The sequence below is a fragment of the Gossypium hirsutum genome, chromosome A10, assembly GCF_007990345.1.
Source record: "Gossypium hirsutum isolate 1008001.06 chromosome A10, Gossypium_hirsutum_v2.1, whole genome shotgun sequence".
Classification (NCBI taxonomy): Eukaryota; Viridiplantae; Streptophyta; class Magnoliopsida; order Malvales; family Malvaceae; genus Gossypium; species Gossypium hirsutum.
This window is the reverse complement of record NC_053433.1, coordinates 2,998,998-3,012,196: the sequence shown is the minus strand read 5'-3', so window position 1 is coordinate 3,012,196 and position 13,199 is coordinate 2,998,998. Positions and strand designations below refer to the sequence as shown.

General features: G+C 28.9%; 1 protein-coding gene across 1 annotated transcript; it reads left to right on the top strand.

The window, feature by feature from the left end:
• Positions 1–6,033: 6,033 nt before the first annotated feature.
• Positions 6,034–9,238, top strand: LOC121208572 (subtilisin-like protease SBT5.6). The gene is made up of 9 exons (XM_041079571.1): positions 6,034–6,164; positions 6,258–6,450; positions 6,535–6,711; positions 6,811–6,922; positions 7,025–7,586; positions 7,657–7,751; positions 7,831–8,185; positions 8,278–8,491; positions 8,580–9,238. Exons 1-9 carry the CDS (start codon positions 6,090–6,092, stop codon positions 9,113–9,115), a joined length of 2,319 nt encoding a protein of 772 aa, XP_040935505.1. The 5' UTR covers positions 6,034–6,089; the 3' UTR covers positions 9,116–9,238.
• The last annotated feature ends 3,961 nt before the right edge of the window (positions 9,239–13,199 follow it).

Here is a 13,199-nt window from a genome sequence, read left to right as displayed (position 1 = left end):
ACTAGTTCTAATTTAAATAATTTACTTTTTTTTTAAATAAAAATAAAGATTGTTGGTAAGACATTTTTAATACTTCCCTTCATATAAATGAGTATATATTATATATCGTTTTCATAAATCGATTACACCTACCCTTATAATCAATGAAAAAAATAATAATAATTAGATTGCTGCTCTAATTAATATTGTAGCTACGCTATTGAATGATGATGTGCACATGGTTTATCGTTTTCATTGCCCCGTTTTTTTCTTACATTTGGATGTTTAATTACACCTATACATAAGCCATATATAGTTGCAGCCTTTCTTAACCTTGGGAAAATAACATTTGGAAAGTCAATCCTATAAATGCTCAACATATACATATATATATATATCATCACCATCATCGTCATCGTCATCGTCATCATATATATTGGTGATCTAACAGAAAAAAAATGGCAACTCCATCACATGCAAAAAGTTACACTAATCGATAATAGACCTACAGTGGTCCTATTCCAATATGCATATATAATTTTATGTCATCTTCTCAATTCAGTGATGGCTCATGGCTTCGATTCAGGTTTTCAGATCAAAGTAAATGGTGATGGAGGGTAAAATGAAAATTCATCAACGGTCAAGATTCAAACATGTTTCGTGCAAGTGTCTGCGTCTTTGAAACAATGGAAGTAATAAAAGTCATTAATGGTGGTAGATAGCAAAATTTAATGATGAAGAGACTCAAGTCATACAGAGTAACATGCATGGGGTCATCCAAGGGGCACCTAAGCTCAGCTGTGTACTTGCTGGCTTTTGTTTTGCGAGTTCCAAATGCATCATTGGTATAAATAATAATGTTGATGATAATCGAACCAAGGGATAAGAATTGAATAATTTATGGTCTAATTTTGGGGGTCGGTCCTTCTACTTTGCTAAAATTTATTACTTAACATCTACTTTAATTAGATATAGTTTGATATATATACTTTTATAATACTATTTATAGGCTGCAGTTGTTACGATTAAATTTCTGTGGATTTTTTTTACTGTCATACAATAATGGTGACATAGTGCAAATATTCTCAAAGTAATTTCTGAACAACTTATATAAGTTTGTGTCTTAGATTTTTTAATTTGGATGTTACTCTCTTATATTTTGTAGCTGTATTTATAATAAGAAATGAGTTTGTTGACATTTGAAAGTGAAATAGAGTCGATGCTAGCATTAGTTTTAAATTAAAAAAATATCCTGTAATTAACGTATTTATATCAATAAAGAGAGTACTGATCCTTTGACTAAAAAGTAATTGTTAGTGATCGTTGAATGGGTTAGGTATCGATATATACATACATGAAGGCATCGATACCTATAAGGCATGTGTCAATACATGCAAAGAATATATAGTTACATGGCCTACAAATTGTGTTCTTTGGATATTGACTTATAACGTATTGATACTTAGACCTCGAGTAATGACACTAAGGTATCAAAATGTCTTAAAATTATTTTAAACACTTTAGAATATTTTGATATTAACTCAAAAATATTTGGTACAAGTTGAAGCACAATTAAAACAAGTTTTTAAAAAAATTTTAAAGTTTTAAAAATGTTTTATCACTAAATAACCTAGTAATAAAATTTATTTTAAATATCGTTACCTTTGGGACATCAAAGATAACAATTTCCCCTTTTTAATATAACAAATATTTAAAAGAAATTTGAGTTTGAAACCACTAAATTATTTAGACATTTTTAAAGAGAATTCCCCTTAATAAAGATTTCCTCGAAAAAAAGTCAAGTACAAGCTGGGACGAAGTCAGAAATTTTTTTTAAGGGGCCCAGAATTAAATTATAATTTATACGATAGTAAAAATGTAATTTCACTATTTTAATAGTTTATATCTTTATAATTTTTAAAGGATTAAATCATTTTTTTATCATTTTTAAGGGGACCAAAATATAATTTTATCTTTACTAATTTAAAATTTTAAAAATTTCAAAACGTGTAAATGAAAAATTTTTCATTTTAGGGGGCGGGAGCCTACCAACCCGTTAGTTTGGACTTGGAGTACAAGCACTTGAATAAGATTTTAAACATAATGAATTTCAAGAAATATGAATTTAATTTGATAAATATTTGTAAGAATATTTTGTTAAGAGATTAATTAAGATAAGATATATTTTTATTTAATTTGATAAATATTAGAATTTATTTTAAAAAGTTTGATTAGTATTAGAAAAACTCCTTTGTTTTTGTTCTCTTAGTTCAATCGTGAATTTATCTTTTCTTCTCTTTGAGAGTAACATGCTCCTTCTTACTATTTTATTTTTCCTTTTCCAATTTAATTAATAAAAGTATTTCCTTAATTAATCATTTCATTATGCATAACTAAGTAATTAATCTAGTTTAGGATAAATCAAGTTAGATAACGAGGTTACCAGATTCAGATTCATGCTTCAACTTTTTAGTGATATTTTTCGATTTATGAGATAAGTGAAAATCATTCTTAATGTTATTTTCTGTATCAATTCAAGAATGATCTCTTATTTAATATTGAAAGTAATATGCAGTTAATTAGGATAAATTGATACGCAATTGTCCATTTATTTTAATCACTAAATAAATTAATATAGTCCGAGAGGAAGGGCAGTTGAGTTATGTTAAATGGGTGAATAATCTAATCTAAACAACTATACAGATGAGTTTGTTAGTTAGAATCATGTTTTTCTAAATCATAAAGTTATCAAACAAATTAAATCTTAGAAACATCTTTCTAGGACTATTCAATTAGCGTGAGTCTATTGTCGAGTTGTTATCATAGTTGATTTACAATTAAGGAAAAATTACCACACGTGGTTCGGAATTATTCTTCAATCGTTTTAATTGGCTTACCAGAGATTATAAAATATCTGCAATCCGTGATTGACTCCTATATTGTAGTTGGAATGGCCCCAAAGCTAGAATTGCAATTGTTGCTACCTTAAGTTGCTTATTTGCTTAACACAACAAGTGCAATGAAAGTGCTAGACTGTAGTGGCCACTATGGCTTGGCATTGTTCAATTGCGCAAACAAAATAACAAATAATACGAAGGATTTGTTTACGCAATTCAGTTTTCCTACGTCTGTAGAGCTTTGCTTAATGAGAAATTCCACTATCCTTAGTCAACAATACAACACATGACTAACACTCTATTACACTCCCAGTATTGAGACCTCATCCTTGACCAAGTGTAATAGAGTGTAAGTCATGTGTTGTATTGTTGACTAAGGATAGTGGAATTTCTCATTAAGCAAGGCTCTGCAGACGTAAGTAAATCGAACTACATAAACAATTCATTAGTGTTATTTTTATATTTTTATTTCTTTTATTTAAACCTTCCATAAAAATAGTAAAAGACAATTATATTAATATATTCAATTCTTTATTCTTTTTTACGAACTCTATCTATTTTTGAAAAAAAAGTGAACACTAGAAAAATAGGCCAATGGGTCTTGAAGTTTATTTCTGCATCCCCCTTACCAAATCCACCCACATTAAGATTAATTGTTAATGATTGATCGAGTTTGACAGATTCACCATCTGAAACAAGAAGTTCTGGTCTTAGGGGGGATAATATCAACCACTTGATGTCCATCCAAGGTATTCGTTATGGTTATTTCGTACCCCCATTTTTCTTTTCGTATGATTTTTCTTACTATACCTGCTGCCATAGCATTATAAACAGTATTGTTATTTGTTCCCATCAGGCTAAATCTGGCCCCTTCCCCTGTTTCCACCTACGTATATGGGATATTTTAATAAACGAACATCCTTATTACTAGTAAGGTCTGGGGAAAGAATAGAAAAGGTGATTCACTATATTTTTTACCAAGAACAAGACCTATCACAAGAATATTTTTCTTAGTGAGGCTATAGTTCTGAAAAGACAGATTACCTATCTTTTCTTTCATCTCGAGAAAAATACGATCAGGCGGAGCTAACTCAAACCCCTCTGGTAAAAAAAAAACAACACCCACATTAAAAGCGCCACAACTTAAATTAATAAAAAACATTAATAAAAATATAAATTCAAAAGAACTTAATAAATAGAATAAGATCAGTAAATAATTAAATAAATAATTTAATAATATTTCATTTTACAATAAAACCTAAACAACATAATAATGTTGAGCAAACCGGTTTGAAACTTGATTGTCAGCACATTCTTGCCATACAAAAATAATATAGTTTATAAACAATCATAACTTAAACATACCAAAATAGATATGATTAACCAACCTTCATGAATTAATTTAGAATAATTTAATAAAGATGCTGTGAAATTATTGCAAGATTTTTTTTGTTATTTTTTATAGTGTTTATTGAAAAAAATCCAATAATTAATCCTCTGCATTTTATAAATTCATTATTACAAGAATTATTTTTTATGAGATGACCTGAGTCATACTTTTTTAAGGAAAATAAACAGTGGTTTAATGAAATTGTTTTCTTTTGTCCATGTATAAACTCTTTTAAGATTGTCTTAATATAGAAAAATAATCCAAGCCCATGTATTTGTCATGATTTTAAGTACCATGGTAGTCGATACCGTACTTGTATTAGTATCAGTTATCTTAAATCGGTATTAAGTAGTTTATATTCTATTTCGATCAAAATTTTAGTACATTTCAATATGTTTCAACCTGTTTCGATCAATACATGCTTATATTGGTGCATACCGGCCCATACCAGTTGGTGCAAAATTTTAATATTTAAAATTAATTTTTATTTTTTAAAATTAAAATCTATTATATTAAATTATTCAACTTAATTAATAATTTTAAAATTTATATTTACATATAAATATATTTATATGGATGTGGTTGAAATATATTTGCATGTATATATAATATATGATAACTTATTTTTTATCAAAATAATATATAATTTATTAAGAAACTAAAAAGCAAACTATAAACATATATGAAAAATGTGTATATAATTTATCAAGAAATTAAAAATGAAACTATAAATATATATGTGAAAAATATTTAAAAACACTAATAAATCCAAAATGGTAAAATAAAACATGTTGGTGCCGATATGTACCAATACCAAAACAAAAATAATAAGTTCATCGGTACGATACTAACTACGTTGATTTTAACCCATATGGACACTTTATATATATTTACATATTATATATATATACAAATATAGGTACACTTTTATTTTTAAGAATTTAATCTATCTGCTTTTCAAATTAAAAATTTTAGGTCAAGTAATCATCATTGTTAAAATTCTTCTATTAAATTCACCGTTTTGACATTTTGAAATTAAGAAATGTAACAAATTAAATAATGTTGAAACTAATGATTAAGATTTTTCTTAATAACACCCATAAGAACTCGTTTTGATAAAATATTTTTTTGTTGGAATAGTATTCTTAAGTGCCAAGTAATAAGACTGTTGTTAAAATTTAAATGTCACAATATGCTCCGAGTTTTTTCACATTTAGAATTTAGTCCCTATAATTTTATTTTTAAGAATTTAATCCTACTTTCAAAATTAAAATTTCAGGTTCAGTTGTTAACATCGTTGAAATTCTTCTATTAAATTCACTAGGTAACAATGTGTTAAAATGTTGTTGGAATGTATTTGAAGTTAAAAAGAGAATTTTAATGGTATTAACAATTCTTAAAATTCACATTATCATTTTAATCATAATAAAGTATTTAGGTTAACAAATTACACGTAAATATCAAATTTTATATAACTAGAAAAATAATTTTTGAATTATTAAGATAGTGTTTATATCTCTTGAAGTTTAATTTTTTTTAAAAACCAATTATTTAAGTAAAATTATTCTAATAAATATTTATAAGTAATTTCATTTTTCAAAAAGATAGAATTTCGAACTAAAAAAGCTTTATAATTTTTAAATAAGATAAATCTTATTCAAATTTAAAAAGAGAATTTTTGAATTAATAAGATAGTGTTTATATCTCTTGAATTTTAATTTTTTTTTAAAACGGAACAATTATTTAAGTAAAATTATTCTACTAAAAATTTACAGTATTTCATTTTCTCTTTCAAAAAAAAAAAATTTGTATGCTCTTTAAACATGAAGATAACAATTTTTTATTTGCTTCATGTTTTCATTTCCCTTCCTCTTTTGGCTTTATCAGTAGAGAATAAGGTATATATACTCAGTTTGTTCTTTTTTTTTCTTCTTAATAATTTCAAGTTTGAAGAAAATATTATATAACTAAATTATATTTTCTCTACGTAGGTATACATTGTATATTTTGGTGAACATGATGGGAAGAAAACATTGCTTGAGATCGAAAATACCCACCATTCTTATTTGAATTCTGTGAAAGAATCCCATGAAGATGCTAAATCTTCACTTCTTTATAGTTACAAAAACAGCATTAATGGCTTTGCTGCTAAGCTTACCCCAGATGAAGCCTCTAAGCTCTCTAGTAACTCATTTACACCCTTATACTAATGTGTATATACTGTTTTTCTTTGATTATGGCATTATAATTTTTTTTTTTTTTGGATAGAAATGAAGGAGGTTGTGTCGGTGATTCCTTCACATGGAAAATACCGATCGCAGACGACAAGATCATGGGATTTTGTAGGGTTGAATGATCATTCATGGAATAGGGCTCAAATGGGAGATGATTTGTTGTTAAATGCTCAATATGGAAAAAATCAAATTATTGGTGTAGTTGATAGTGGTAAATATTGAAGTTTAACTCGAATTATATACTTATAGATAACTAAAAGTGTACAGTGTTGTATTTTTCATGATTATGTTTTGCGATTTTTTTATTTAGGTGTGTGGCCGGAATCGGCGAGCTTCTCAGACGTAGGAATGGATCCGGTCCCGAAAACATGGAAAGGAATCTGCCAAGAAGGGGTTGCTTTTAACAAATCTCACTGCAATAGGTGATTAAAATTATGTATGGTTATGATATGTATTGTTTAATGACGTACAATATACGTGTTATGTTTTGTGTTTAATTCCTCCGTGTCATTTTGTTGATGTAGGAAGATAATCGGAGCTCGATACTATGTTAAGGGTTTTTATAACGTGTTTGGTGCAGTAAAGCCGTCTGAAGATTACCTCTCACCGCGGGATGCCGATGGCCACGGATCACACACGGCCTCCACAGCTACTGGCAGACAAGTTCCGAATGCGGCTGCGCTCGGTGGGATTGCAATTGGTATTGCCTCTGGAGGTGCTCCTATGGCCCGTCTTGCCGTATACAAGGCCTGTTGGGCGATGCCCGGTAAGCCTAAATCGGATGGGAACACATGCATGGATGAAGACGTTCTAGCTGCCATCGACGACGCTATAGGTGATGGTGTTGACATACTTAGCCTCTCCATAGGATTCAATGAGCATTCCCCTCTAGACCAAGATGTCATTGCCATCGGATCGTTGCATGCCGCGAGTAAGAACATCCTCACTGTATGTAGTGCTGGAAACGGCGGTCCTTCCCCAGCATCATTGGCTAACATAGCACCTTGGGTGATAACTGTCGCCGCTAGTGGCATCGACCGGCAATTCTCTTCACCCGTTTTGCTCGGAAACGGCATGAAAATCCAAGTAAAAACTTATCCGATTCAATCATACATCGAAATTATCATATTTCATTCATTTTTTTTCTTATTTGTAGGGATATAGCATTTCACCATACGCAATGAATCAGATGTACCCTTTAGTTTACGCAAGAGACGTAGCTCGCCTTGGTGTACCTCAATACCTTGCAACGTAAGTATATTTTCATTTACATATATACATACATACAAATATACATAATATTGAATAATGAGGATATGTAATGGATTAGGCAATGCCAACCTGATACACTTGACCCTTATAAGGTGAACGGGAAGATTGTGTTGTGCTTCATAGGACAGGGACGAAACGTAGATAAAGGCATCGAAGTGAGCAAAGCTGGTGGCGTCGGTCTCATCTTAGCCAATAACCAAGACAACGGAAATACAATATTTTACGATAGTCATTTTATTTCCGCAACCGGTGTGGGTTATGATGGTGCGGTTACGATCCTTCAATACATTTACTCTACCGCATACCCTACCGCAAGGATCTTTCCGGTCCAATCAGTATCGTATACTCCTGCACCGTTCATGGCAGGGTACTCCAGTCGCGGTCCAAATCATGTTGATGCACATATTCTCAAAGTAATTTGTGATGAGTCCTATAACATGCTATATAATTGAGAGATTATATATTATATATCATCTAATTTGTTTTCTATAATTCTATGATATAGCCGGATATCACCGCTCCTGGACTGCAAATTTTGGCAGCATGGAGTGAAGCATCGTCTCCTACAAAGCTTCCGTACGATCGCAGATCGACGAAATTTAATTTTTATTCCGGAACATCCATGTCATGCCCCCATGTCTCTGGTGTCGCCGCACTTCTTAGAGCCGTACATCCCAATTGGAGCATTTCAGCTATAAAATCTGCTCTAATGACAACAGGTAATCACTAATGACCCAAACCCAAATCCGAAAATTAATTTAACCCGTCCAACTGATATACTATTTAAACCATTTCATTTGTATGCAGCTAGCGTAACAGACAACTTAAACAATCCAATTCAGGATTATACAGGGAATCCTGCAACTCCATTTGTTTTTGGTTCGGGTCATTTCCAGCCTATTAAAGCATCCGATCCGGGTCTCGTCTACGATATCTCGTACGATGACTACCTTCATTACCTTTGCACCATTAACCCCGGGCTTCTAAACAAAGTGAACGCCAAAATCAATTGCCCAAATCAGCTAACTTCACCACTTAACTTGAATTATCCATCGTTTGTGATTCCCAACCTTTACGGTCCGGTCACGGTTACGAGGACGGTCACCAACGTATTCGACGGCCAAAGCCGATACGAGTTCAGTTGGAATTTGCCGCAAGGGGTCAGCATTCTTGTTTCACCAACTGTTTTGGTTTTCGACCATGTTGGCCAGTCGTTTTCGTTCACCATGACAATATTTCCTGCAAATGATTACTCGGTGAGGAATCAATATGTGTTTGGTTGGTACATGTGGAGTGATGGTCGACATCTCGTAAGCAGTCCTTTTGCTGTTTTTTTACCTTAGTTTTTATAGATACTTTTTTTGGTAGGGTTTATAGTGGAGGTTTTTTTTTTTAGAAATATAATAGAATAATTATAAATAAGTGATTTATGAATATTTCTTATACGTGAATGTATTGATTCTCTTTTATTATATGATATAATTTATATTATATGAAAGCTAAATATGTGATACAATAATATAAATATTAAGTGAATCGAGTCTTAATTTGGTTAGTATTGGTATTATTGTCAATATAGGATAATGCAAATTTAAACGTGCTAAAATTGATTTATCTTCCAATTAAAAAGTTAAGAAAATACTAAATAATTCTAAGCATTTATATATAAAAACTAATATAAATAATTAAAACAGACTTAAATAATTTAGACTTTAGCAACTATATATTGTTACAATACATCAGCCCAACCTAAACATGTACACTGCTTAAGTCAATATTATATATACGAGAAGAGATTGTACGAAATTGTAATTTCATGTCATCCCTATCATTTTTTAATAGGAGAATGACAAATCAGATTTTTCCCCTGGATTTTAATTGAATTTGGATTTTTTAAGAGGGATAAGGATAACGTAAAATTACAGTTTCATACAATACTTTATCTATATATACATATTGTTTTGTTGATATTTATATTATATGAAGTCTAAAAACTTTCTTGTATTCTAATAGTTATATGATATTTTGTATTCTTATATTAAACATTACCCACTAAATAGTTTTTTTTTAGTCCAATTGGATTTTATTTTTAATTTTTTTTCAAATATTTTTTATCATCCACACACGTAATTTAAAGATTATTTACCTTTATTAAATAATTTAATTTTCACTAGTATTTGCATAAAAAAATTTATTATATTTTTTTTAGTTGAAGAGCAATCCGAAAAATGGGAGAATCTAAGCAAAAATATAAATTCAAACAATAGATTTTGACAAAAAAAAAATAATGTTCATTTTTTAAACGGGTCAGACCTTCGGTAAGCTTTTTTAGCCCGGCCCGAATTTGTAAAAAAAAATACCGCTACTTTTTTTTTCATTGTTTTGCTATCATTTCTCTATTATATTGCTACTATTTTGTTGTTATTATTTATATATTATATAACTCTCGTTTTATTATTAATTTTACTACTATTTTAGAAGTATTTGTTTTTTTAGTGTTTTTTTTCATTTGTTGAGAAACATTTAATAATGTTTTTAGTGTACTTAATAAAAAAATTTTAACATGGGTGAGCTAAGTCGGGTTCAGATTTTAATATTTTTATCTGAATCGGACTTGAGCAAAATTTTAGACTCAATTTTCAGGTTGAGGTAGAAAACAGACCAAAATTTTTTTACTAGGCCTAGCCCATAAACAACTCTACCTCAACTGATTGATTTATAATGGAATTTTTATTAATGAAATTTTTTTATAAAAAAAATTCTAAAAATTCCAAAGCCTATCCAAATTCAATTTAAGCACCCCTAAAACTTAATACCTAATGTAGGAATTTTTGGATGGATGAACCTCAAAATTGATTGAAAATATGCCAAATGCTAATGCCGTGACACTAAGTCTCACTAACTAAGAATTTGAACCAAAATTTTGGTTTAGATTCATTGAAAAAATATCATAAAAAGTTGGATATAAAAGGTACCCAAAAGAATGTAATAATAATGAAAATGAATGAATGGAGGGAGGAAGGTTGAGGGGTCATTTTCTTTGAAAAGAGATTATATGTACGTCACCAACTATATATTTATCGTAGACTAGACTTTGGTATTGGACCCAAAATGATTAATTACTATCTTTTCAATTATTAGTTTTATATCTTAATATTCCTTTTGCTATAAGGACAAAACAATGTTTATTATAAACTTGATGGTTTGGGTATTTTCTACCTACAAATTTTCATATTTTAATGCATACTTTTATAACTTCAACTAATGTCTACAATAAGTTTAGCTAAAGTTTTTTTATTTATATCCTAAATTATTGCACACTCAATGGGAAGAATTTTTATGTAATTTTTTTTTAAAATTTATGTATAGAATAAATAAAATTTTGGTTGAAATATGAAAGCTGAAAGTTCAAAAATCTTAGTGTTTTAAGTTTAAGTTTCATCATGTGGGGGGTTTTTATTGATTTTATACAATATATATATCTAAACAAAAACACTCGATATATTTTACTTTGTAAAAATAATAATTATTTCTTTCGTCTAGCGCCTAAATGATGTAAGTTTAAACCTGCTTATTTCCCTTTTCTCTCAATATTTTAATAATAATTATAATAAAAATAATAATATTGAAGAGTCTTCTCTTATCCCTTTCAAATATTATTAAGGATTTGTTTAGCATTGCATTGCTTTTGGGTCAAAAAAACATTTTTCAAGACAGAAGCAATGTTAAACAAACAACTTTTAGAGTTAGAAGTGCTATTGACAAAAGTGGTTTTAGACCAAATGACAGTTTTAACCCTTATAATATATTTTGTATGTAATTATTTTTCAATTAAAATTTATTTTAAATATATAATATTATATTTTTAATTTTTTATTGGTTATATTTTATTATTTAAAATATAGTTTATATATTTAAATTAAATTTTTGAATAATTAATATTAATTTTTAAAAAATATTTAAAATTTATATTTCATATTTTAAAATATTAACAAAAAATTATAATAAATTATTTTTATATTTTTACTAAGATATCATAATTTAGGGTTCTAATATGTTTGAGTAATTGATAATCTACACTTCTAGTGAATATTATAAATAATCAATGAATATAATGAAAACATATTACTATTTTTTTTTTCATAATAAATTCAAATGTTTTATTTTTAATGATATTGGTAATATGTAGATTTTGTGTAGGAAATTCGGAAAGGGGCGTGAAAAATCATGGAAAGTAGATTGTATTTTGCTTCTTTTATTAAAATTTTATTTATTTTTTATTATTAATAATTGAAACAAAAGTAGTTAGGCAATGTTTAGTTGTGGCCCTGCATAGATTTTTTTAACAGAAAAATCAATTTACATTTTAATCTAACAGGTAGAGACTAATTTATTTATTTTTTTAATGAAATTAGCAAAATGTAATCTGAATTTTAATATAAATCCCATGATAATTTTACTAAAAGGAATGAATATTGATATGATTTTGAATCCGCATTATATCATTTTATAACTCTTAACAAATAATATGTATTACTTAATTTATTTTAATATAGATCTCAAATTCAAATTTTATGATGATAATATTATAAAATTTACAGTTAAAATATAATAATAAAATTAAATTTCGTGTATTGATCTGATAGTCAATATATTTATCGTTTAAGGTGTAACTTGAAATTTGAATTACATTAATTACGATCTTATTAAGACTTTAATAAAAATATAATAATAAAATTACAGTCGAAATATAAGATGTTTTTGTTAATAAAAAGTGTTAAAAAATAAAGTTCCCTTTATACTTTGATTTTTCTTCTTAATACTATACTATTAATTACTTGCACGAAAACAACGGCTAACAACGTGGCACCTAAGCGGGCAAGGAATAATGAGATTCCCTTGAACCTCGTGTTGGATTGCACAGCAGTTGGCGTCATATACGACGTGTCAACAGCTAATTGGATTGTCTTATTAGAAATCATCCAGAGATAGATTAGGTGGACCTCACCACTCCACTCTCTTGTTTTATGCGCCGCATAAGCCGTGGGTTTTGGCCCGAGCTGATGGATGGATTTATATCTTTAAACTTACGCCTACTCCACCCAATCATTTTAACTTACGCCGTTACACCATTTTTTTTGGCTCCGTTCAGCCTAGCCACTTTTCCCTTGTGACTCGGCTTCTTAACTGATATTTATTTTCTTTAAAGTTTTATTAATGATGTCATACCCACATCTGGACACGTGGCATTTCGAGAGAGCATCATAGAGATGCACGTGGATGGTTCTTTACCTCTCATCTTTTGCATCGGCACTAGCTGTTTAACTTTTCGAATGAGTTATTTCTCGTAAGCACCACTAATTAATAGCGAGAACATTTTTAATATCAAGCTACCAATTGTTACGATCAAGCCACTCATGTTTTTCA

Bases quoted from the DNA above. Each gene is read 5' to 3' on its own strand.
- LOC121208572 (XM_041079571.1), top strand. From the start codon at position 6,090: ATGAAGATAACAATTTTTTATTTGCTTCATGTTTTCATTTCCCTTCCT. The intron at 6,165-6,257 runs GTATATATACTC...TTCTCTACGTAG, and splicing joins CTTTATCAGTAGAGAATAAG to GTATACATTGTATATTTTGG. The intron at 6,712-6,810 runs GTAAATATTGAA...TTTTTTATTTAG, and splicing joins TATTGGTGTAGTTGATAGTG to GTGTGTGGCCGGAATCGGCG.